The following is a 27612-nucleotide window of genomic DNA, read 5'->3' on the forward strand; positions in this document are numbered from 1 at the left end:
TCCTAAATACTTCGAAATTAGTCTCAATTGACAACTGGCGAAGGGAAATTTCAAAAAAATAATAATATTTTAATAAAAAAATTATTAGTTTTTAATTAAAAATGGTTTTTATTTTTCAAAAATTGGCAAGGACTTAACAAATCACTAGATCAGCCCTCATACGTGCTTGATTTCATGTTCGGGGTGTTACATTGCAAGCAATTTGAGAGAAATTGGGGAAATTTCAAAATTTTCCCAAATCGAACCACCTACACTCAAATTACAAAATTAGAGTGTGTGTGATGATCATTTCATCAAATACTCCTAAATACTTTGAAATTAGTCTCAATTGACAGCTAGTTGAAGGAAATTTTCAAAAAAAAAAGGGGGAGAAAATGAAGAACTAATGGAACAATGCGCCTAGATTTAGTGAACAATGTGCTCCTAGGGAAATTGGTCTGACATTTTGTTTCTGAAGAAAATGCTCTTTGGAAAAATCTGGTGGTTGCTAAGTATGGGATTGCCCAGATGGGCTGGTGGTGGATCAAAAACACATCTGTCTACAGACTTTCTTTCATTTGGAAAGGCATTAACAGGATTGCTCCTTTGGTTATGAACAACACCACTTTTATAGTGGGTGATGGGAAAAGTATTAGATGCTGGGTTGACCATTGGATAAGTGATCAACCCTTACTTTCCTTTCCGGTTCTTGCTTCTCTTAGCTCTAATATCAATATTTCAGTAGCTGATTGTTTCAACTCATTGAAACAATTTGGCTTCCTCGATTTAGAAGAGACTTGAAGGAAGATGAAATAGCAGCCTTAGCCTCTTTGTTGTCTTTCCTGCAGAACCATTACCTCCAACTTTCTCAGGACTCAAGTCGTTGGAAGAAATCAGCTTCTAGATCCTTTTCCGTGCGATCTTTCTACAGGGAGTTAGAGGGGCATGTGCGACCTCTTCAGAGGAGTCCTTGCTGTGCCATTTGGTCCTACGGAGCTCCCCCAATAGTAGCGCCATTTGCGTGGTTTGCAGGAAGAAAAAGAGTGCTGACGACTGACAATCTTCGCAAGCGTGAAATGACCCTTCCTAGCATTTGTATTCTGTGTTATCATCAGGCGGAGTCAATCAACCACACCTTCCTTCATTGCCCTTTTACGTCAGAAGTTTGGGCTAGAATTCTCAGAATGGCGTCAGTTTATTGGATCATGTTAGTTCAATTGAAGATCTCTTCATTTATTGGGATGCAGCGGATGGAGGAAAGCTAGGCAAGAAAAGATGGAGGATGGTGCTGCTAGCTCTCCTATGGGCAGTTTGGGGAGAAAGAAATGACCGGTGCTTTCATAACATATGCAAAGGTAGCTTGGGGGTTCTTAGTAAGGTGGTTTTGCTCTTTCAGGATTGGGCCTCTTACGGGAGTTTTGGGTTACAGCTGAGGGCTGCCTTCTGTTATTGTATTTTAGTTTAGGGCTACTTTATTTTTTTTTTTTTTTTTTTTTTTTTTTTTCTTCCTAGGTTTTTGTGTTTTTGTGTTCTTTGTTTTTGTTTTTTTGGTTTCTGTTCTCTCTCTGTTTCTCTTGTTTTGTTTTCTCTTTTTTAATAATATATTACCTTTCAAAAAAAAAAAAAAAGAGAGTAACGATGGGAATCTCTGCTAAGTTGCGAAACATATATGAGATTCTTTTGACATTGAGGAACATGCAAAACATTGGGTATGGTTAACCTACTGCTGGTGGGGGGAATGGAAGTGGTTCCAGTATAAGACCTGGGAAGATGAGTACAATTACCAAAAATAACAGTGTGAACCAATGTGAGTGAAGTGAGAAAGCTTACTATGATCATTGGTCATGTGAGAAGCACCAATATCAGGGGAGCACTATGGATCACTGCTATTAATTATCATGTCTCTAATGTAGTCAAACTATACTAGGTATGCAATGGTCCTGAATCTGAGTATAAGTTGTCAATCGGCTCTCTTCTCTTGCACCAACCAATGCGAATGTTTACTGAGATGCCTTAATTCTTCACCAGCCTGTCTTCAATAGCCCTCTATGTTGGGGCCTAGTTAGCCTTCAGCTGTCATTCCTCAGTGTGCTATGGTGGTGTAGATATCAGTTGACCTATCAGCATTCTTAGTGCACCCCCTTCTCAGCATCCGGTTGTTTGTCAGATTTGCCAATGTCTAGAACACTCGTCACTACAGTGCCATTCTCTGCTTGCTTCTCCCTATCAGCCCCTACAGGCTCATGGCACCTTTTACTGTTCATCTCCTCAGTCCATTCACCCTTTCACAAGTGGTTTCGAACTGGCTCAAACACAAGTTACATGCTTTGACTGACCAATGGATCAAGATCACACACGCCTTGGACCTTTCTAAGACTAAAGAATCCTTTACAATGTAATTACAAGGGGAAAAGCAAGTTGGCAATGCCGTGTAGTGCTTTGATTCTGGTTGCCCATGCATGTGCGTTTTTAGTTCTTTTCTCCCCCATTTTAATTGAAAATGGCTTCTATTTATAGACCTTTGGAGTGAAGTGTCAAGTAATTCTCTCTTTACCTTTTACTGTAAGAATCCATTGTCATCTTCTCTTTACTTTTTACTGTAAGAATCCAAAGAGCACCATAAACCCCAAAGGTTCGAGGATCTTGAGCACTTTGTAAAGATTTTATGAGCTCTAAGACAACAATCTTTTCCCTTGTCCCTATTTCTTTGAATAATGATAAAGTTTAGTCACAAACTTTATTCGAAAAATTCCATAAATAGGGCTCAAAAAAAATCTTGTATTGTCATTGCCCAAATAAAACAAAGTTGTACATGTTACATTGGACATGGATACGGTATAACATGTCTAATATTCAATGCATTTGAGGAGTTCTTTTGACTATGCTCACTCATATTCCATTTGCCTTTGGACCTATGGTTCTTTGTTTTCTTCTTCTTTCCTTATCGTTGAAATTGTCTTTCTCATAATGGAAAATTTTCATAAGCTATATTAGCATATAATAGTTTTAAAATTTGAATATACTCGACTCCCTCCAATATTTGGTCGTAAATATCATACATGCACATATATATGTATATGTATGTCTTTAGATATGTTAGTATTTTGGTTTTATTTATTTATTTATTTAAGAAAAGAAAAGAAAAGAAAAGAAAGAAGAGGAGGAGGAAGAAGAAGAAGAAGAAGTGATGGTGGCGAGCATGTGTAACTATGCTTCCACTTACCCTCTTGTCCAAAGACCTGGAGTCACCACATTACATGTTAAAAAGGAAAAAGATAGCTTAGATTTCTTGGTCTGGCCTTATATGAGTGTAGATATTAGGGTCTCTAAGGAGAATAAACTGCAGAATAGACAAAATGTGTTGTGAGACCAAGATGGTCCAGGATTCAAATTGTACTTCCTTGATTAAAGAGAATTGCTAGACTTGCTTTCATTTTCTTCTTAGGTGTCACTACCGGATCATGCTTTCCCAAGGAGGTATTGTCTGTTAGTTTGCAGTGCAGAATGCCTGGTTACAGCAGTAACACACACACATGCACCCACCCAAAAGAATCACTATGTGATGAGAACAAAAGAATGTGAATGGAATCAGATACTGTTTTGGTCTGATTCATGAAGTTGTTAATGAAAAAGCTCAGTAGATGCACCACTGCTACAAAAGTTATTTACACCTACCAATTTTGGTATAGCAAGAATTGCGCTGGTTGGTAGGAGGGAGTGGTTACAAACTGAACGCTCTAAAAGGGTAACGGAAAGGCTGAAAAGGACGTGGGTGGTGGTAGTAAGAAAAGACTTAAGGCTTTGATGATGATGGTGATGTAGAACCCTTTTCCCATGTATTTATGAATTGTTTTGGTTGCAATCAAAAGAGAAAAGATGGATAATGAAAAGAAAAACGAGAACCCTAAATGTTTTCATGTGAAACCTGGTTCTTGGAGCTTTTGTTTCGTTGGATATCAAAGCACTTGTTTATTGAAGTTTTATTCGTCACTGCAGAAATTTTGTGCTCCATTTAATTCTCCATTCTTTAGAATGCTTTTGGTTCTCCATGGAAGTTACTAATTGCTTCAAGTATTTTGGATGATGACCTTTCAGGGGAAAGCTGATAGATGCTTACAGATTTCTTCATAAAGAACAAGATATGGAACATGGCTTCTCTTGGTCTGGAAATCCTGTTGGGAAGTAAGAAGATATACACCATCTATATCCATATTCTCATACAGCGTATTGCAATTATTGTGTATTTTCTGTTCTCTGCATGGTACATGAATTGTGGCTATCCATATTTTCAAGTGTCCATGTGAGTAGAGGACTTTGCATTAACCAGCACCAATTTGAGAACCCCTGAGAAGCTTGCAATTTGTATACTAGAATCCTTCAAAAATCTAGAAATACCCAACTTAGACACTCAAAGATCCCTCTTCCTTGAGGCATTAACTTCAGATCTGATAAGGTTTTGAATTATTGGCGCACTAGTCAAATTTACACTAACTTGTATCAATTGGGCTAGAAGGCTAACTCGTGATATTTTTATTTGGAAAGTACTTTTAACTTGATTATATTGTATTAATCATTTGAATTTACACTAAATTGTATCAATTGATCATTTATCTAGTGAGGAAGCTAATTCTCTCTAAATGCCAATTTCTAAGGTAGAAGTTAAAGCAACGATCGATTCTTTGGGTAGGGATAAGGCATGGTGTCCAGACGACTTCCCTATGGCCTTTTTTTCTCCCAAAAATTCTAGCATGTGATCAAAGAATATGTCTTAGCTTTTATTGTTGAGTTCTTTGAGAAGGGTTCTCATGCCCCAAATAGGCGAACTGGGCTCACTAAATTCCCGGCCGCCGAATTCGGTGCCGATAGCCACCGTAGTACCCCATTCTCGTTTCCCAGCTCCCATACGCTAGATTCCGATCCTGGGATCCTACAAGAAGGTTTTCGGGGTGATTTTTTTTTTTTTTTTTTTTTTTTTTTTGCACAACCACAAGTGTACCCGAGTCACAAAAATATCATAACCACATATCCACTAATATAATCTTTGAGTACAGTGCTAGAAAAGAAATACAAGATATAACCAAAAATTAAATGATCAGGCTCAGTGCTGATACGCCCTAGCATCACTTGCAACGTAAACAAACGCGCATAAGCTTCCTACAAAGCTTAGTAGAGTACGTGTGTGTGCACAATGCATATGACAATAATACAGATATCAGAGTATGCGGAAGTGGAGGGCTAAGCTACCAAGTCTATGAATGATGTTAGCCATACCAAGGCTATGCAATGCAAGGCCTACGTGGCCGAATGTCATATGCTAGAAACGCAACACAAACATGCTGATCCTTAACTAGTCCATATATCAGAACAGTTCGTCGTTGGAAACATCACCGGGGTTTAGTACACTCTAACACTGGCTGCCACCCCATTGCGTTCATGACCAAGTGAGTGGAAAAGATCTCACTATTCGCCTCACCAGTGGTATGCTAATGCCCCCACCTGACTCATCGATAACGGACCCATTTACGAGCTGCTCAGACTCAACCTAGCTTACAGCTCCCTACCTTCGGGTGGATAAGGTCACACTCCTTTTCAACAGACCACGACATAGTGGGAGATGCAGCCTACTGGTATTTGACACTCGGGTGTTCATGTTATCCACTTGGTCTCAACGTTGAAGCATCCTACTGGTACCATAAGAGTTTAAAGACTTTCACCCAAGGACATCCATGGCGCCATAATGCTAGAATAGATATTTCCAGTATCCAATCTAGCCATCCACGATATGCCTGTGAAGGCCACAACTCCAATGTCACTAGGGCATAAAGTGATCGTGACATACAAAATGCATGGGTTATAAACTCCTAGTCATGCACCAAATATGCGCATACCGCACGATCATGTGGGTAACCCTATCTCATATGGGGTCTCCTAAGTATCTCAAGTCGATAGGCGTATGCTATGATCAATCGTCATGCACAACATGCATAAAAATGATGTGTATGGGCGTATAAATGGGCATGATATCCATTATATTAGACATGTTATCAGTGTGTCCTATCAAGCTAAATACACTAGCATGTTATCAGACATCATGAGATAATTGGCCGTAATTGATACATCATATACGGAGAGTGGGAACCGAACGACGGGCCACACTAGAAATATAGAGGTCAATGTGGTGTGGCCCACGTTAGACTAACATCGGTTCCTCTTGTAGCCCGCACATACAAATCTTGTAACTAGATGTAAGGCATGGATAAGATACATATGCTACGGTGGGGTCCACTGGAAATGACCTGGATGGACACCCACGTGTAACATGTGTGCCACTAGGCTATCAATCTATTGGGCACGTGGCCCACTGATGATATCCCAAAACAATCAGATTATCATCGGCATCAATCGGATGATCTGCACCATTTGAACATTGCCGATATAATCGACGTTTATAAATCGTTGGTTAGTCACTAGGATGTGATCCTGTGTTTGTGGCCCATCTGAGTCTTGGGATTTCATCATTTCAGGTAAAGTACATGCCTCAACGGATTTAATACAACCATAGTGTCAACATTACATATACACACTAATTAGAAATATAAAAAAATGATTTAATAATTAAATTCAAACCCTTGCAAACATATTATGCATATTGCCTTAGGATTATAGGGATTTTGAATCGAGGGTGCCAAACATAGCCAAGGGATTCTAGAAATCCAGGAATTCCAAGTCCCAGAGAGCCCCAAATCCAAGAGATCCCACATTCAGGGATTCCCAAGTCCAAGGGATCCCAAATCCATGGTATTCCAAGTCCAAGGGGTTTCCACCCCTATAGTTCCCTGTGGTGCGGCCCATCTAAGATCTGGATCAGCCTGAAACTTGAGCCCGTGGACTAACATGACCTAAAGAAGAGAATGAACGGTGTGGATGGCACAAAAACATCAAGGTGGGTCCCACCAACCACCCCCTGCCCATGTTTCCCTCAGTGTGGTCCGCTTGATATTCGGATCAACCTGATATTTGGCCCCATAGCCTAACATGATCTGGTAAAACTAATGAACGGAGTGGATAAGTCACACACATCATCGGGGGTCCCAAGAGTGGGCCCCACTCCACGCCCATGGCTGGGCGCCCGCTCGTTAGGACATTGGCAGCAGCAGCGTTGCTGGCTGTTTTAAAATTTATTATATATATATATATATATATATATATATATATATATATATATATATATTTGTATTTGGACACAATATCAAGGTGGGTCCCAAGTGGGTGATTTACTTCGTTCACTACATTTTTTTTTGACTTGAGCAGGGTCCAATAGGCCCCGACTAGGTCTGGTTTGGATGAACAGGGATCCCACGGTGGGTTTCAAAAAGTTTTAACAACCGGGCATTGTTTCCCTTAGTGCAGTCCACTCGAGACTCGGATCTACCTCATTTTTCGGCCCATGGTCTAAAATGGTCTGGAGAAACAAGTGGATGGCATGGATTAAACATATACATCAAGTTGGGGTCCATGAGTGGGGATGCCCCTCCCCACGTCCGCATGCAGTGACGTGAGGATGTGTTCCCAACCCACCGTCACCTACATACAGTGAGGTCCTCCTGATGGTTGGATCAGCCCCATTTTTAGGCTCAGCGGTCCAAATGACCTGGGTAAAGAGGTGGATGGTGTGGATCTAAGGAACAAATCAAGGTGGGTCCCACAAGTGGAAACCCACCCCAACTCTTCCATGCAAAGCGTCATTGACGCATGGGCTTTCCAACACCCTTGCACCTCACTATGTGGCCACTTGGGATATGGATCGGCCTAATTTTTGGGCCTAATGGCCAAAATGATCCGGGGAAGCGGATGGACGGCGTGGATGAGACGTGCATCATGGTGGGACCCACGAGTGGGCCCACACGGTGCCTTTCCAAGGTGAGCATGCTGCTGGGTAGCAGTGTCCCTAGATGCTGTCTGCACCCAGTGGCAGCAGCCGCTGCCACACCCTCCCTCTCGTACCTTGCTTTTAAAGGGTGGTGGGGTCCTCCAAGAGGAATCTACTCCGTCCATCAGATTTGCCAGCTCATGGTGGGCCAAGGAGCTTTGGATCAACATGATTTTAAGGCATTTCCACCATTCAAATCTTCGTAATGCAAACCATAGGTTAGATGGGAATTTAACATCACGGCGGGCCACACAAAGTAGTTCACGTTGTGATAGCGTGTGGGGCACGCTCTCCAATAGCATGGCCCACTTGTAGGCCCCACAACATCATAGAAAGGAAAGGATCCTGCCATTGAGGTGGGGCCCAGCCACTATGGGGTCCCCCGTACACTCCATACATGATCAAGGTGGGTCCCACCCTTGTGGGCCCACAAAAACTGATAAATCACAAAAAAATGGAGGATTAAAATCCTCCCATGCACCCACAGCGACGGATGAATGGCTCGGATCGGCAATCGGATGGTTCACCAAGCTCTCCACCCCTAATCTCCTCTAATCTCGTCTCCTTTCTCTTCCACTTACCCTCTTGATCTCTCCTAATTCTCTCTTAAGCTCTCTATTTTCTCTTAAAGATTTCCCTAATCTTTCTTTCTCTCTTAATCTCTCCTTAATTCTCTTTAATATTTTTCATTCTCTTAATCCCTTTCTACTCTCTTGCTAGCAAATAGTAGAAATGAGAGGGAGTTAGGGGATTTTGTGATAAAACTTTTAGGATAGGGAGGGCATTAAAAGAAGATGGAGGGGTAGAATTGGGAGAGAAAGAAGGAGAGAGGGATGTCTAAGCATGGGCAAGGCAGGGGTTGCTTTGACTAATGGGGAGAGAGAAGTGATGGGTTGATTAATTGATTGATGGATTTGACAACATTGGGTTTGTGCAAGTAGGGTCCACATGTGTTGCGTAGCCCACCTCGGATTGTGCCAAGACTGCAACTTCTAATTTAGGGATCGCAATGCGGCGTGCCGTGCGGCGTTGGAATCGTAGTGCCCACGCAGTCGCTAGGGTATAAGTTTCAGGGTGTTGTGGTACTGAAATAGGATCGCGATCAAAACTCATCGATCTAGTCCGCCAGAAACATGCCGGCACTGAAAACAAAGCGTACGGTCGGTCTCACAAGGTTATGAGTCTTACAAGGTTCATCTCCCAGAAGACCTCGAGGCTTCATTCATAGATGTACTCTCGAAGATTGAAGGAGCAAAAAGCCTAAAAGATTTTACACCTCTCAACCTAATTGGGGTCCCTACAAAATTTCAGCCAAAATCCTTGCCAGAAGATTCTAAGGGATGCTTTCGAATGTTATCTTCGAAAATAAGGGAGCCTTTGTGTCGGCGAGATAGGTTCTAGTTAGCACCCTCTTCTCCCGTGAGTGTATTAACTCCAAGTATTAAGAAGTTACTAGTGGGATTGTGTGTAAGATGGACATAGAGAAGGCGTACGTTCATGTGGGGTAGGATTTCCTCGATTATATGTTGGGTATATTGGGTTGCGGTAAAAAATGGAGGGGTTGGATTCAGGCTTGTGTTGGTTTGGCAGTCTACTCTGTGTTGGTTAATGGGTCGCTGAATGTTTTTTCTTTTCTTTTTTCTTTTCTTTTTAGGCATTGAGGGGTATTTGATAGGGTGACTCCTATCTCCTTATCTCTTCTTGATTGCAGTAGAGGTTCTTAGTAGGGGGAAAGGATTCTATGGTGTGGCACGTGCATAGCTCGGGTTGCTTCTTTGTCCGTTCCTTCTATAGGTTACTTCGGGAACTGCCCTGGTCTTCAACCTCTTGCCATCCCTTTCATCCTCGAGAGTTATGGCCTTCCTGTCCAAAAAGAGATCTATGATCCTTCCTAATATTTGTATTTTGTGTGTGGGCGATGTGGAATCAATTGATCATATCATTATCCATTACCTCTTTGTGTGGAATATTTGGGATTGCTTTCTAGATATATTTAACTTGGCATTGGTGATGCCGAGGTTGGTGGAAGACTTTTTTTTTGGGGGGGGGGGGGAGGGTTTGGAAAAGAAGGTATAGCAATGTGGCGGTGTGTTCTTATGACATTGCTCTGGGTGATTCGGAGGGAGAGGAATGACCGTTGCTTCCGAAATAGGAGTGCCTGCATGGATGAGGTAATCAGGAAGGATAAGTTCGAATTGGTGGGATGGGCCTTCCTTTTGTTGTTGTTGTTGTTGTTGTTGTTGTTTTTGGGATGGGCCTTCCATGTAGAGGAGTGAATGTTGTCAATCTTTTCTCCTTTTTTGTCTTGGTTCTTTTGGGTTACGTTCTTTCCCCGCCTTGCCTCTGCTTTGGCGTCTCTCAATGAATTTTGTTCTCTCTCTCTCTCTCTCTCTCCAAAAAAAATAAAATAATAATAATAAATAAATAACTCTCTCTCTCTCTCTCTCTCTCTCTCTCTCTCTCTCTCTCTCCAAATAAAATAAAATAATAATAAAAAATAAATAAAGAAGTTTGATTTGCAATCTGAAGAAGTTTGATTTGTGATGGAGGAGTTAGATGAAGGAATAATGGCTGCTGTCTTCAATGAATAACATATAATATTGAAAATTAAAAGTCAAGGGTATGGACGAGGGACCCCAAAAATCATTGTGTATGAGAACAATGGCAAATCTGCTCGCTTATTTGATAATGCAAAAGCGTCAATTACAGTGTTTTCCTGCTTGATAGCTAGTGTAAAGAGTGCCAATCTCTTTTGCTACAATAAGAGCAAATTAAGCTCTGTGGCTGGTCAGCAAAGGATGTCAAAGTTGCATTTTCCACACTAAAGCTGGAGAGATCCGACACATAAGAAGCTGCCACCCCCTTGATTCTTGAGACTAATTTCCATGCAGCAGGAAAGATTTGTTGGATCCTCTGCTTTGTTTGCCATGGATGAGATTCTAACTTCATAAGTGGGAGAGCTATGTTATGATTAAAAATCCATGTCACATTGAACTCCTTATCTAGCAGAGTATGCATTGAGCAACCCTTTCTCATCCTACTTTTCCCAGAGACCATCTGTTCTTTAAAGATTTTTTGTATCCCTCTCTAAATTGTGGAGTCGCCACTCTTGAATCGCTTTCCGCTATCCCATTCATTCAATTGCTTTCTAAATGTCAGCGATTTCCTTCATCTAATTGCTGACCAATCAGTGATTACGCTGTCCGGATCCAATTGCTGAGCTTCGTAATATTATCATTCCTCTACAGTTCATCTCTAACTTATTATTTCACTGAAATCATTGTTCTCCAGAGGACATCGATTCTGTGATTTCCTCCTTTAAAATTGCTGCCTACAGCTGTTCATGTTTTTTTTGCTCATGCGTCAGGATCATTGCTACTAGATCAAACATGAGACCAGCATCTTTCCAAGAGGTGAGATGCAACAGATGGTGTTGTAGCCAAGAGAATAGATTTGTCCTTATTCCAGATGCAGAAGTCCCCATATTCCTTGAGCTAGCAGCCGCCCTGTCTGGAAGTCACTTGGAATTGCCATGTTGTGAATTTAAAGGAATGGTTCTCTAATGTAAACTTGCCAACCCACAAATAGTTATTTTGAATAGAAGGAACATGCAGAAAACGTCTTAAAGCTAAGGCACCAGATGTCACTGGGTGAGTAGCATCACAAACATTGGTGATCAAAAGCCGAGTGCAATTAACAACCATGGCACAATTAAATCCATGCTAGGGAATGGGATGAGACAAAATACCTACATCTCCAGTCAATGCAATGTGTGGCTTGTGTTTGGCTACCGATTTGGATCAGCCAGGAAATCAAGGGTCATGGTCTTGTGGAAGGCATTCAACCAGAGAATTTAAGGGTCATGGTTGTTCTCTTGTTGAAGGTACTTTTACATGCTACGTAATACAAGTGTTGCTGTTGCAAGGAAGAGAAGTGTCATGACCATCCATAAATCTGGTAAACAACTTGACCAGGTCACTAGACTAAGGGGGTCCGTTAGTGTTTCCAATAGGGCATATAGTGTGTGGAAAACTAGGAAGTCAGTGTTGGAAAGCACACAACCTTGGTTGACGTCTGTGTTGAAATGATGCTCGACCAGCACAAGCCCTTCAAGTAACCATGACCAAATCGTCCTTGACAAGGAGAAATGCGACCAGATCCTCATAAAAGTTGCCACCACACCAAGCAGCAAGGGTAGAGGAGGGTGTAATTTTCGGTAAAAGTAAGAGAGGCATGCATGCCTCCTGATAAGAGTGAGGGTCTGAAGCTTGTCAATAGTAGGTAGGAAATAGAAGACTAGTGAATCATAATCAGGTCCAAAACCATTTAAGGGCTATAGAACAATTGTCCTCATCAGAGACCAGTTTGGCAGTTATTGAAAATGGATGTTAATGACAGTTTAGAGTCCTTTTGAAAAAGTCTGCCTTTCTTCATTGACAATTGCCCATTATATAGGTAGATTACAAGCTATTTAGGGAAGAAATACAAGCTGATCTTCAGCCCCTACCATATATACATCTATCTAAATATACTGTACAGCTAATATATCCTAATTAAGGAAGGAATAAATCTGTATAACTGTCATATCAGTTGAAGCTGTAGATATTAGCTGTAAATCTGCTATTAGCTGTAAATCTGCTGTAGATATTAGCTGTAAATCTGCTGTAAATCTGTAAATCTGCAAAGCTGTAAATCTGTAAATCTGTAAATCTGTAAAGCTGTAAATCTGTAAATCTGTAAAGCTGTAAATCTGCTGTGTAGATTGATATTTCCTTTGACATCCCCCCTCAAATTGATGCTGGTAAATCGACAAGCATCAATTTGCTAACGAGAAAATGATGGCGCTGACGTGGCATGGATTTTGTGAAGATATCGGCGATCTGCAAAGTTGTGGAGATATGTGGAAGAGTGATGACTTGATGATCATAGGCTTCCCTGATTGAGTGACAGTCAACCTCGATGTGCTTGGTGCGTTCGTGATAGACTGGGTTTGCGGCAATTTGGATGGCACTAGTGTTGTCAGCATGGAGTGGAGTAGGATGTACGGGAATGAAACTGAGCTCTGTGAGGAGACCACGCAGCCAAATGATCTCGGAGCATGCTGCAGACATGGCTCGGTACTCGGCCTCAGTAGATGATTTGGAGACGTGGTCCTGCTTCTTGCATTTCCAAGAGATAAGGGCATCACCAAGAAACATACACCAGCCGGTAGTAGATTTCCTGGTGTCTGGGCAGCCAGCCCAGTCAGCGTCATTATAGGCTTGTAGCTGAAGTGAAGAACCGGAAGGGAAGAATAAGCCACGAGTAGGTGTCCCAAGAATGTAGCGAATTATGCGGTGGACTGCAGATAGATGGAGATGCCTCGGTGCTTGCATGAATTTGCTGACGGTATGAACAGCATAAGAGATGTCTGGTCGGGTAATGGTTAGATAGATAAGACTACCAACCAACTTCCGATAGGTAGTAGGATCCTCAAGAAGCTCCCCTTCGTCACGTCGATATTTCACATTAAGTTCCATGGGGGTGTCAACCGAAGTAGCGTTGGTGAGACCGGCTAGCTGAACCAGATCTTGACTATACTTGTGCTGATGCAAGAGGAGACCGTGCGGCTGATGATGCACCTCTAAACCCAAGAAATAGGTGAGCTGGCCAAGATCTTTCATGTGAAATGTAAAATTCAACAAAGTCTGAACCGCAGAGATTGCCTCCAAGTCAGAGCCAGTGATGACGATATCGTCCACATAAACAAGGAGGACGACGATACCTGTGGATGTCCTTTGTAGAAAAAGAGAGGAGTCATACTGACTTTGAGTGAAAGAAAAACTAAGCAAAGTGGATCGAAACTTCTCAAACCATACTCTTGGTGCCTGCTTCAAGCCATACAAAGAACGTTTCAGTTTGCAAGCATCAGTAGGTGAGGAAGTGGGCATACCAGAGGGAAGTTTCAAGTAAACGTCTTCCTTGAGATCACCGTGGAGAAATGCGTTATTAACATCCATTTGATGTAAGGGCCAGGATTGGGATGCAGCAAGAGCGAGTATAGTTCGGACAGTGGTCATTTTGGCGACCGGTGCAAAGGTCTCATCATAGTCGAGACCATATTCTTGTTTGTTGCCAAGTGCCACTAACCGAGCTTTGTAACGATCTATGGACCCATCGGAATTAAGCTTGATAGAAAACACGAACTTACTGCCAAGGGGTTTCACGGAGGAGGGACATGGAACAACATCCCATGTTTGGTTTTCTTCAAGTGCGAGAAGTTCGGTTTCAATTGCTTTTCGCCAACACTCATGCTCCATTGCCTGTTTATAAGATGAAGGAAGAGAAATAGACGACAAAGTGGCCGTGAAGGATGAAGGAGAAGAGAAACCAAACCTATCTGGGGGTCTACGAACCCGAGTACTGAGTCGGAGAGAGGGAGGTGCAGGTGCTGAAACAGGAGCAGCAGTCGGGGAAGAAGCTTGAGGGGGCTTAGGAGGTGCTGAAGGTTGGTGGGAAGTGGCGGTGGAGCGTCGTCGATACACTAGGAGAGGTTTAGAAGGGACTGGATCTGCAAGAGAGTTAGGAAACATAGGCAAAACAGAAAATGAAGGAGAAACATGATCCTGATGGGTAGAAAAGAAATATTGATTTTCGAAAAAAATCACATTTCTAGAAACTCGAATGCGACACAGATATGGATCATAGCAAAGAAAACCTTTCTGCTGTACTGAATATCCTAGAAAAGCACATTTAATTGACTGAGCCGTAAGTTTTGTGCGTTCATGTGCAGGAAGATGAACATAACAGACACAACCAAAGGTACGAAGGTTAGAATAAGTTGGAGGGTGACCAAATAACTTGGTGAAAGGTGAGTCATGGTTCAATGTGGGAGAAGGCAATCTGTTAATGAGATGGACAGCAGTGGAAAGAGCTTCACACCAAAATCGAGAGGGCGTGGAAGATTCTAACAGAAGAGTGCGAACCACATCAAGAAGGTGACGGTTCTTCCTTTCAACCACTCCATTTTGTTGAGTTGTAGAATGGCAAGACCGTTGAGAGATGATGACATGATTCTGTAGGAATTCCTGAAACAAATGAGACATATACTCACCCCCATTGTCGGAACGAAGGATTTTGACATGGGCCGAAAATTGTGTCTGAATATATGCATGAAAAATCTTAAAAACAGAAAATACTTCGTCTTTGGAATGAAGGAAATAAATCCATGTGAAACGACTATAGTTGAGTCGTCAATAAAAGTGACAAAGTATTTGTAATTAGCATGCGAAGTGACTGGTGCCATACCCCACACATCACTATGTATCAGATCGAAAGGTTTGACAACATGCGGTGTGTGAAAAGGAAAGGGTAGAGTTTTACTTTTGCCAAGTCTGCAAGAATTGCAATCAAACTGAACAACACTAAGAGATGGTGTTTCATTATTCCCAAGAAAACCAGATTTCAATAAAGCATGAAGTACATTAGAGTTTGGATGTCCGAGACGTTTATGCCACGCTCGGTAATCAACATGAGCAGAATTACAAGCGACAAAAGGCAAAGAAAAAGAAGACAAAGGAAATTGAAGAGGAAAAAGACGTCCCACTTTAGGCCCCCTCGCGATCATCCGCCCTGACTGTTGATCCTGCACAACACAACCAGATTTAGAAAACTCTACTTTACAATCATTATCAACTAACTGACCGACAGACACAACATTGGTGGTAAGATCGGGAGATACGAAGACATCAGTGAGAGAGGAGGAAACATCACCAGTGGCCGTGATAGGTAAATGATTGCCATCAGCAGTATGAATTTTGAGATTTCCAAAATATTTGTTTACATTGGTAAGAGAAGCAGCATTGTTTGTCATATGATGGGAAGCCCCGGAATCAAAGTACCAAGGAGATGATGTAGTGAAGGGTTTACCTGAGAGTCTTAAAGCTGAAAATGCCGAAATGATCATTTGTTGAATCATGTCAGGGGTCACGGGTTGGACTGAAACGGGAGCAGGAGCAGGAGCACTTTGTGTTGTATTCACCAAACTACCCGCACTAGAAGAGCCAACTGAGACAGTATATGCTGTCTCCGATTTCTTGGGGGGTCGAGTTGGGCATTCCTTGATGATATGGCCATCCTTTTTGCAATAGTTGCAGAATTTTCGGGGACAATTTGCAGCATAATGACCAAATCCCTTGCAACAGAAGCACTGAACAGTGCTCATATCCCTGCTTCGTGGCCAGCCTTGTGCTGCATAGGCTACAGGAACAGATGTAGATCGTCGTTGTTCCATGGTGGTTTGAGTGAGAAGGCGCTGTTCCTCGCGAAGAAGATCATTTAGGCATGTATCCAAGGAGGGGACAGATTCTCGGTTCATAAGATTGGATCTGGTGCCTTCAAATTCAGACCTTAGTTTCATTAGAAATTGATCCCTCTGAGTAGTTTCATGGACAGATTGAACAGAACTAAGACCTTCGGATGGTAAGTCAGCATAAACTATATCAGTGTATTCAGCCCAAAGATTAGTGAATCTAGAGTAAAAATCAGAGATAGAAAGACTATCCTGTTGGAGAGTGGCCAATTCATGTTCAAGCTGGAAACGACGAGCAGTGTTTTGTTGACTGTATTCTTCAGGTATGTCCACATCTGAGCTGCAGTCTGAGAAGATCGAAGGTTCAAGATGATGTTGGGTTCAACGGATCCCAAAATCCATGCCATAACTTGTGCGTCCTTGACTTCCCACTTGGCGTGTCGGTCTTTGTCTTTGTCTTTGTCAGGAGCTAGGTTACTGCCATCAACATGTCCCCACAGCTCCTTACCTTTGACGAAAATCCTGAAATGAAACGCCCAAGCAGAGTAGTTCTTGCCATTGAAACGAATCAAAGAAACATCAGACTTATCGGAAGACATGAGGTCAACAGAACTAGAACAAGAATAACCGAGACTAAGAAACTTGAGAGCACGAGACAAATGGAAATTTAGAGCTATAGCTCTGATACCATGACAGTTTAGAGTCCTTTTGAAAAAGTCTGCCTTTCTTCATTGACAATTGCCCATTATATAGGTAGATTACAAGCTATTTAGGGAAGAAATACAAGCTGATCTTCAGCCCCTACCATATATACATCTATCTAAATATACTGTACAGCTAATATATCCTAATTAAGGAAGGAATAAATCTGTATAACTGTCATATCAGCTGTAAATCTGCTATTAGCTGTAAATCTGCTGTAGATATTAGCTGTAAATCTGCTGTAAATCTGTAAATCTGCAAAGCTGTAAATCTGTAAATCTGTAAATCTGTAAATCTGTAAAGCTGTAAATCTGCTGTGTAGATTGATATTTCCTTTGACAGTTAAGAGTAACTTAAAAGTTTTGATTCGACCTAACTAGAAATAGAGGTTGAATCATGCTTGCAGGTTTGTAGTTGTGACTTTAGTTGAATGCATGAGACTTGGATTATTGAGGAAGGACCGTTTCCAGAGAGAGAGCCAGGGATCATAGGAAGTTTTCAAACCAACAACCTGAGCAAGTACATCCTTGTGAATAGCATTTATCTAACTATGAAGTTGTGCATCATTTTTTACCCATAGTTAATAGGCAGAATTTGTTGGCAGAAGGGAGTAACTGGACGCCCGAAGAAAGAAAAGGAGAACAAAGCCAAGAATGTACCCCGTAAAGATAGTTGGAACCATTTGCACGATTGAAACAAGAGAGGCAATAATGGGAAAGCAGGGGATGGAACAAACAACACTCTTCATGCCCTTTTTTCTTTCTTTCTTTCTTCAGCACAGGGATGGTTGAGGTGCTAGTGACTAGAAGAGGTGTGGTTGGGTAGTGAGGTGGTGGGTGGGGCTAGAAGACAACCAAAAGAGGAGTAAAGCTCTGAGACAACTAAAAGAAGGGTGGTGTGGTGGTGAAGCATTGTCAATGGAAGAAAGGAGGTGAGGCAGCCAGCTAAGGGATGATCAGGTGGTAGACCGGAGCAAGAACCACTGCTGAGATGATTGTGGTATCGAGTGTAGGGAAAGAGGAGGAGAAAAGAAAAGGAAAATAGAGAGCCATGATTTGATGCAATGTGATACATGCATATGCATGCATACATACCTGCATATACATACATACATAGTGTGTGCGCGCTTGCGCGTGCATGCATGGGTGTGTGTGGTAAATACTAATGTTCCCACCCTCATGGGGATGTTAGCAACGTCACCAAGGCTATTAAATGACACACGGTATGATCAATCATCAATTTGGACTGTCTGTTCATTCATATAACTAGGAGCAGTGTTCGAAGTATCGGTATCACTACAAGTTCCGCTGGCCGGGGATACGGAAACAATGTCGATATCGCCGATAATATCGCTGATAACTGGAAATGCAGGGAAGCAAGGGAAAAATGATGGAATTTTCAATGAAACTTAAGGAGATGTTAAAATGTACATATTTGCATATTTAGAAATAAAAAAATTGCAAAAAGACTGCGTACATAACAAGTTTCCATTTAATCGGGGCTTAAAGGCATGTCTTGTTGTAAGAAATTAGTCCATCCATCCCCTCCGGCCTATTTAACCATCCAACCTTCCATTCAAACATCCATCAATATTGCAAAATATCAACAACACATGATTTTTACCAAGAAATCATCAACAATTGGAAAGGAAACGAAAGATTGTGATCTCAGTATCTCGCATGTTGTGATATCAATAATATCGAGATATTATCAATGACAAATTAAACACTACATATAACCATGTGCCCATGAAAAAAATTGAAATAATTTTTTATTCTAATGAACAAAATTTTGATGATATCAATATGTTGGCGATATTATTGAAATATCGTTGATACATTTATGATTAGTGTTCGAAGTATCGGTATCGCTACGAGTTTCGTTGGCCAGGGATACGGAAACAATATCGATATCTCCGATAATATCGCTGATAACCGGAAATGCGGGGAAATATGGGAAAAACGGTGGAATTTTCAACGAAACTTTAGGAGATGTTAAAATGGACATTTGCATATTTAGAAATTAAAAAATTAAAAAATTGCAAAAAGAATGCATACATAACAAGTTTCAATTTAATGGGGCCTTAAAAGCATGTATTGTTGTAAGAAATCAGTCCAACCATCCCATATGGCATATTTAACCATCTAACCTTCCATCCAAACATACATCGATATCGCAAAATATCAACAACATATGATATTTCACCTAGAAATCATCAACAATTGGAAAGGAAACAAAAGATTGTGGTCTCGATATTGTGTATGTTGCGATATCGAGATATTATCAATGACAAATTGAACACTACATACAACCATGTGCCCATGAAAAAAAGTTGAAATAAAAATTTACTGTTGAAATAAAAATTTTGTATTGAAATATCGTCATTACACTTATGATACAAGCATTACCTAGAATTTACATAGTCGAAAGTATTGGCGGTACATTGGCGATATTGATGCAATAGCTGTACAAGCGACACCTAGAATTTACATAGTTGAAAATATTGGCGATTACAATAGTGAAATTGATATGTTGGTGATACTTAGCGATACATTGCTAATACCTGAAATTTCTAATACTATCAGCGTTATCGGTGTCGCTACTAGTGTTATCAGTATCGCTGAGCTTGAGATAAAGACAATATCAGAGATATTTCAATAATATCAGAGATAATTCAAACACTGCTTATGATACAAACATTACCTAGAATTTACATAGTAAAAAATGTTGACGATACAATAGCGATATTGATGCATTGACAATACAAGTGACACCTAGAATTTACTTAGTTGAAAATATTGACGATTACATTAGCATTGTTGTCAAATGCGATCGCATATGCGCATATGCGATGGCATTTGCGCATATGTGATCGCATATGCGCATACTATGGATCGAATCGCATATGCCATGATGGCATATGCGATCCTGGCAAGTATGCCATGGCATACTTTTATATGCGATAAATATGCGATCGCATATGCGAGTATGCGATCGCATACTGCATATGCGATTGCATATTTCCTAATAATCAGAGGGGAAGCAATTTTTTTATTTTTTATTTTTTCAATTTGGAGAACTTTTGCCTATAAATAGACACTCATATCCCCTCCATTTTCACTATTCTCTACTCCAAAGCTCTAAATCTATTACTCTCTCTCTTACTCTAATCTCTCTACAATTACTTTAAGTATGTTTATTTTTTGTATTTTATAAGTTGTGCTTACTTTTTGTAAATTAAGCTGTAAGTTATAACTTGTAAGTTGTTTCAAGTTATCCATTTATCAGTAAAATTTCTTTGCTCGAAGTTTGTAATAATTAGTTCTCTTTTAATGTAGCTTGATTGTTTTGTTAAAATTTGTATAATATAATATAAGTAATTAAATATATAACTTAATGAAACACTCAAACTATAATGAAATAAGTAAAATAACTCAATCCAATCATGTGTACTAATTAGGCAAGTTTTTCCTATTTTTTTAGATTTTTTTCATTTTTAAATTTTTTGTTTCATTTTTAAACTTTTTATTATTTTATAAAAAATATGCCATGGCATATGCGATTGTGCGATCGCATATGCGAACGGCATATGCTGATTGCATACAATGGCATATGCGATATGCCAACATTGTACATTAGTGATATTGATATGTTGGTGATACTTAATCGATACATTGCTAATACCTGGAATTTCTGATACTACCAGCGTTATCGGTATCGCTGAGTTGGAGACAATGTTTTAAATATCGTTATCGCGTAAAGTATCACACCCTTAGGATATGGATAAATATCGGTTGTATCGCGTAATGTATCGCCAATATTGGGAATCATGGGAACACGGGCAAATTGATCGAATTTTTCAATGAAACTTTAGGGTTATTGAAAAGACATCAAAACATTACCAAAAGAAAAAGTACACATAATTGGGGTTTCCTTTATATGAGGTCCTAATATATGTGCTTTCCAATTGAACTAATGCAACTATATTCATATAATTTATAAACGTAAGAAGACACGTGTGGAAACACAAGTAATGCATTTAAAAGCAAAAGAAGAATCACTAGATCAGGTTTGATGTTTAATTTTGTGTTTAGATATAAAGATTGCAACTGATTTGTGAGATACAAAGATTGTAACTGATTTGTGAGAAATTGAGAAATTTTATTTTTTCTCAATTTTCCTCAACTTGGCCCATCTCCCCCAAATCTTGAAATCAAAGTTCCAAATCCATGATTTTTCATGGAAAACATGAAGAATCGTAGATTTGTAGCCATTTGACACTAGCTTAACATGATTTACAACAAAAACATTGATCAAAAATTGAAAATGCTCACTGGATTGAATAGGTGGGATATATCGGCACTACCCATGCATTTCGTATCGCACAGGTGGGATACCAGATATATTGTGGGATATATCGGCTGATATTGTCGATATTTAAAACACTAGCCGGAGATAAAGATAATATTGGAGATATTTCGATAATATTGAAAATAATTCAAACACTAACTAGGAGCAACCTATGGTGCAAAAATCACGCTGAAAGGACGATCCTAAACATCTAACGAATAACATGGAACATGGACAATCAAGATTGAGCAGAGAAACTAAGTAGGTCGTGGTATCGATCCCTAGCGGGGGTGGCCAACATGGAGTGCGTGTACTGACATGGGTGTGTACTAACAAGCTAAACCCTTAACACCCCCCCCCCCAAAAAAAAAAGTAGGTCTAATCATCATCTTGAAACATCTATTTGATAGATCCCACTTCGTATTACTTCCAAATCCAAAGTAGCGCTTTGGTTGTATGATTGTAAACATGCTACTATGGCTCGTAAAAAATGGACAATTATAACAATTTGGCCTCATAAAAAGGGTTAGGATCAAGGTATTCAATAATGGTAACGATGGTGGCTATAATGACAACCACCCATTACCATTACGATTTTTTTTTTATTTTTTATTTTCCTCCTTCTTCCTTTTATTTTGTTTTATTTTATTTTATTTTTTACATTTGAAAAAAAAAAAAACTGTATTGGGCTTGTAATGGCCGTTCCTGGGCCATAACAGGGCATTTTTTCCTTAACAGCCATTACGACCAACGTAACGGTTCCTAATCATTACCATTATATAACGGCTGTTATCATTTTTTTAATACCTTGGTTAGGATCATACGAGATCATTAGGAATCTTGCACCATAGCTTGCTCCCAATACTACTATTGAATGGACCACATGTTGATGATTGATCATCTCATGTGTCCTTTAAAAGCTTTGGGTATGTTGCAAACCTCCCCATGAAGTTGAGGATGTTAGCATTCCTATCGTGGATCTAAACTGTTCATTTATTCATACAAATGGGAGCAAGCCATGGTGCAAAAATCCCGCCAATTGGATGATCCTAAACATTCGATCAATAGCATGAAAAATAAATAGTCAAGATTAAGTAGAGAAACAAAATGGGTCCTATCATCATCTTGAAACATCTATTGGTAGGATATTTACAATAATGCCATCTTGGCAACACTTTTCCCTTGCCACATGCAATTGTAGTTAGTAAGAATTGTCTACATTATTGGCTTGTGCCTGTATGCCAATGAAACCTCAGATTTATACATATTTCACTGTATGTCAATTAGTGTATTAGGCCTTATCATTATTTGTTGAGCCTCCGTTCAGTCCTTTCTTCATAGTTTTTTATTTTCCTGATCTCTTACAGGCTCTCTCTCTCTGTTTACTATCATTTTCTGTCATCATGACGCTGCTTCGATGCTTTTATTTTGTCACTCAATAAAATGCAATAGTTCTAAGCGGTTGATTCATTTTCAGGTACCGAGGCAAGAGAATGAGAATAGACTATTTCATAGTTTCCGAGCAACTCAAGGATCGGATCATTGCTTGTGATATGCATGGGCAAGGGATTGAGTTACAAGGTATGATTTGTGCTCTTGCTCGAACATATCACATATAAGGGCCTGTTTGGGGGGTACCATATAACATCAAAAATAAGGGCCTGTTTGAGGAGTACCCACTCAATACGAGTGCTTGACGTGCCCACCACACATGCACATGTGCACACACACATGAACAAACACACCAAAGCACCAAATTGAAGGGAAAAAAATAATAATAATTTAAGGAAGAGAGAAATTTCAGCTTGGAATAGCCAATTAGCTGCTTTTGGTGCATCCAAATCTATGTTACCCAATTATCGGCTTGGGTATCTACTAAAGCAAGGATCAGGGTTCAACGGATCCTCAAAAACCAAATTCTCATGATACAAGTATAGACTGGATTGGTCACTAATTTTTTAGGGGTAAAGAAAAATTTATTAGAAACACCTAGCTGTAACCGCGAGACAGGAAATGAATACAACAGAAAAAGAAAAAGAAAAAGAAAAAAAGACAACAGAACCCCTAAGACCACCACATGCGGCGGTCCAAAAAGAAAGCTATCGAAAGATTGCCCACTCTATAGTAGTCGCTTTGACGATCCCCACTACTGCTTCCATCGATCTAGAGACATTCTGAAATGTTCTCATATTTCTCTCCTCCCAAACGGCCCACCACACAGCCAGCAGGGAAAGGTACCATATAGCCTAATCAGTGTTCCCTGTTGTACCCCTGTGCGAAGCCCATAGAAGGGTCCTAACACATCCCGGTCAACATGACCCACGACACCTCATACACAATGAGAAGATTCTCCCACACCTTAGAGGAAAAAGGGCATGAGATAAACAAATGATCAACAGTTTCCACATCTTGCATGCATAAGCGGCACATGTTCGGAATAGGCATCAATCTCTTTTGGAGATTGTCTATAGTCAGGACCCACTTTCTTCTCACAAGCCATGTGAATGTAGCCACCTTGGGAGGGGCTCCATAGTACTAGAAATGATAAGCGTGCTCCCCTTGAGGCATGGTTATGCTTGTATTGCAATTTAACAGAAAATCGACCTGAATTGTGCGCACTCCAAACCATAGAATCCTAGTCCCTTGATGGAGTGACATGTTGTAAATGGGCTAAGAGGGAGATAAGATCTACCATTTCCACACCGGAGAGATTCCTTCTACAAGGAGGTGGCCAAGAGAAGGCCCACTTCTTGGGTAGCAATTTCTCATGCACAAGTCAGAAGACGGAGCAAGAAGAGCGAAGCTAGGGAAATCTTGCCTCAAAGGAGTATATCTGCACCAAGAATCCTCCTAAAAACGAATCCTGGAGCCGTCCCCCAAATTGTTGAATTTTTTAATGAAACTTCAGGAATTGTTAAAAAAGACATTAATACACACTTCTAAATCATAACATCTCAAAAAAAAAAAAAAAAAAAAAAAAAAAAAGGTGCACATAATAAGTTTCCTTTGTATAGGGTCCTAAGCTATGCGATATTTAACTCAACTAACTCAAATATATTTAAATTGAATGCATGACATTTATAAATGTATCAAAGACATGTATGAAAACACAACCAATTCATTGAAGAGCAAAAGAAGTAAAAATTGAAAAATATACATATCAATGATGTGAACTAGTTGTGGCCTAGACCCAAATAGAGTTGCGTGGTGGCTCGTAATCATCGTCTCCATCTTGACGGGGCTGGAAATAGTACTGCTCATCCACAAATCGACAATATTGTGCCCATAGGAACTAAAGAATGAGACAAATCCAAAGTTCAAGTGGACCCATCATGATGTGGACACGACCCTAGCGCGGATTGCCCACTGATAGCAAGGTGGCTACTAACAGTGCTCTGTGAGCGCAATCATGATGTATGTGTCCTATCTAGGCCATCCATCCATTTTTTCATACTATTTTATGGCATAATATAAAAAATGAGATGGATCCAAATCTCATATGGCCCACACCGTCCATACGTATTGAAAGCTCACTGTAGGGAATGATTAAAAAAATGAAGCAGATCCAATCTCAATGGACCATAATACAAGAAACAATGGTAATCGATCATTAAAAACTTCTCGTGGGCTACAAAAGTTTTCGATCAATATGATATTTGTGTGGTCTCTTCATCCAGATCTTTGCGACCTTATCAACAGGTTCGATGCAAATAAACATTGCAGTATGGCCCATGTAAGATTTGGATCACTACTGTTTCTTGTAGTACAACCCACGTAAGATTTGGATATGCTTCATTTTTGGGATCATATCCTGAAATGAACTTTCAAAACTGTTGGACGGTGTGGATTTAAGACACATACATCACCCTGAGTCCCATAATCAAGGTCCCACCCACCTCCGTGGATCCAAGTCTCACCGACGTGGATTTTGTGCAAAAGCCTTTGGCAGAAGTTCCTGCACTGGGAACCTAGGTAAGCCCACTGTGATGTTTGTGAGAAATCCACTCCGTCCATACGTTTTATGAGCTCATTTTAGGACATAAGGCCAAAAATGAGCCGGATCTAATACTCAAGTGAGCAGAAAACTTGAGAATTGAACGTCCACAGTTGAAATATTCATGGGGCCACAAGAGTTTTGAATCAGGTTAATATTTGTGTTTTCAGTTCATCCTAGTAGGAATGATATTATGAATGGTATGGATGGCTTGTAAACATCATTGTCGACCCCATGGAGGTTTCAACGGTAGAAATTTCCCTACCCACCTTTTCCTTTAGTGCGGCCCACGTGAGTCTTGGATCCTGCTCACTTTTTGTCTGAAGTCATAAAATGAGCTCACAAAATGGATGGACGGAGTGGATTTCTCACAAACATCATGATGGGCCCCACATAGGTTTCCTGCTAAAGCTTTGGCAGTTAATCCGCGTCAGAGTCTCACCTAATCCCTCCCATGTGGATAGAAGCAGATTGGCTAGTGTGTTGATGTCACCAAGTTCTGTGGGTCCCATCATGAGGTATGTGTTATATCCAAACAGTCCGTCCATTTGGCGAGCTAGTCGTAAGGCTGGAGCCTAAAAAGAAGGTAGATCCAATTATCAAGTGGACCACATTGCAAAACGTAGTAGGGGATTGAACGTCTACCATTGAAACCATTTTGGGGTCACAGAAGTTTTGGATCAATATGATATTTGTTTTTCCTCTTCATCCAAGTATGTGTGACCTAAAAATGATCTCACCAAATAGATGAACAGGGTTGATATAATAAATTCATCATTGTGTGACCCATGTAACATTGATCTCCTTTGAACCATCGGTACAACTTGGAGTGTCAGCGCTCGTCTTTGCGCCACATGTAACCACACATTAAGTAAACACTGTGGGGTCCACCGTGATTTATATATTTTATTCACTCCTCCCATCCATTTTATCAGATAATTTTAGGGCTTGAGCCCAAAATTGAAGCATATCCAAATCCCAAATGGACCACACTACGGAAAACAGTATGAATTGAATGTATACCATTGAAAATTTCTTGAGGGCCACAGAAGTTTTGGATCAAGCTTATATTTATGTTTTACCATCATCCATGTTTTTGTGATCTTATGAACAGGTTGGATGACAAATGAACATCATTGTGGGGCCTAGCAAAGTTTTAACAGGGGAAATCATTATTCCCATTATTTCCTAGGGTATGGTCCACTTGAGCTTTGGATATGCTTTAATTTTTGGCTCAACCCCTTAAATTAGTTGCAAAAACGATTGGGCTCTAAGATTTCAATGAGATCTACCTCCTTGACCTCAAACACTTTCTTCTTCCAAGTATTCATCTTTTCCTTGAGAAGTTTTAATTTATGATGAAGTATGAAACCTGTCGATCCTGCTACTTGGAAAGACTACCACCACCTGTCTACTAGCTCGAGAAAACCCTTAGATTCCAACCAGTGTTCAAAATATCGGTATCGCGCAATGTATCGCACCCTTGGGATACAGATACGTATCAGTTATCGCACGGGATATATCACTTTTTGGGAAACATGGAGAAACATTGGGAAATGGTTGAATTTTTCAATGAAACTTCTGGGATTATTAAAAAAGACCTTAATACACACTTTTAAATCATAAAGTTTCAAAAAAGAAGTGCACACAATAGATTTCCTTTGTATAGGGTTTTAAGCTATGCGCTGTCGGATTGAACTAAGACAACCATATTCAGTATCAACCCCATCCATCCGTTTTTCCATATCATTTTAGGACATTATCCAAAAAATAAAATAGATCCAATAATCAGGTAGACCATACCATAGGAAACAATGGTGATTGACCATTAGTGGGCCACAAAAGTTTTGGATCAAGCTGATAATAGTTTTTTCTGTTCATTCAAACCATAAAATTATCTGGTAAAATGGATGGATGGAGTGGATAAAATACATGAATTATAGTGGGCCCACAAAGTTTACAAAGTACACTGCTCACTATGAGATCCACTTCCCACCACACGGGGGTGGGGCGCTGACGTACGCAAATTTCCTGCTAAGTTCCTTCGCTCGAAACCTAGGTGGGGCCCATTGTGATGTTTGTAAGAAATCCACCCCGTCCATTCGTTTTTGGAGATCATTTTAGAACTTGAGAGCAAAAATGAGCAAGATCCAAGACTAAAGTGGGCCGCACTAAAGGAAAAGGTGGGTAGGAAAATTCCTACCGTTGAAACCTCCCTGGGTCAACAGTGATGTTAACATGCCCCGTTCATAACGTTATTCCTACTCAGATGAATTGAAAATACAAATATTAGTCTGATTCAAAACTTATGTGGCCCCACAAATATTTCAAGTGTGGATGTTCAATCCTCACATTTTTGGCACACTT

At 40.3% G+C, this 27612-nt stretch overlaps 1 protein-coding gene across 4 annotated transcripts in view; it reads left to right on the forward strand.

The window, feature by feature from the left end:
• The window catches only part of LOC131239914 (DNA-(apurinic or apyrimidinic site) endonuclease), a 150375-nt gene that overhangs the window by 104517 nt on the left and 18246 nt on the right, over positions 1-27612 (forward strand). For all 4 annotated transcript variants that reach the window (XR_009168483.1, XM_058237840.1, XM_058237843.1 and 1 more), the window contains 2 exons: positions 4075-4161; positions 22729-22832. Coding sequence is in view for 3 of the 4 variants with exons in the window: in XM_058237840.1 (XP_058093823.1) it covers positions 4075-4161; positions 22729-22832 (191 nt within the window). In the remaining variant the exon portion in view is untranslated. The remainder of the gene's footprint in view (positions 1-4074; positions 4162-22728; positions 22833-27612) is intronic.

This window comes from Magnolia sinica, chromosome 3, assembly GCF_029962835.1.
Source record: "Magnolia sinica isolate HGM2019 chromosome 3, MsV1, whole genome shotgun sequence".
Lineage (NCBI taxonomy): Eukaryota > Viridiplantae > Streptophyta > Magnoliopsida > Magnoliales > Magnoliaceae > Magnolia > Magnolia sinica.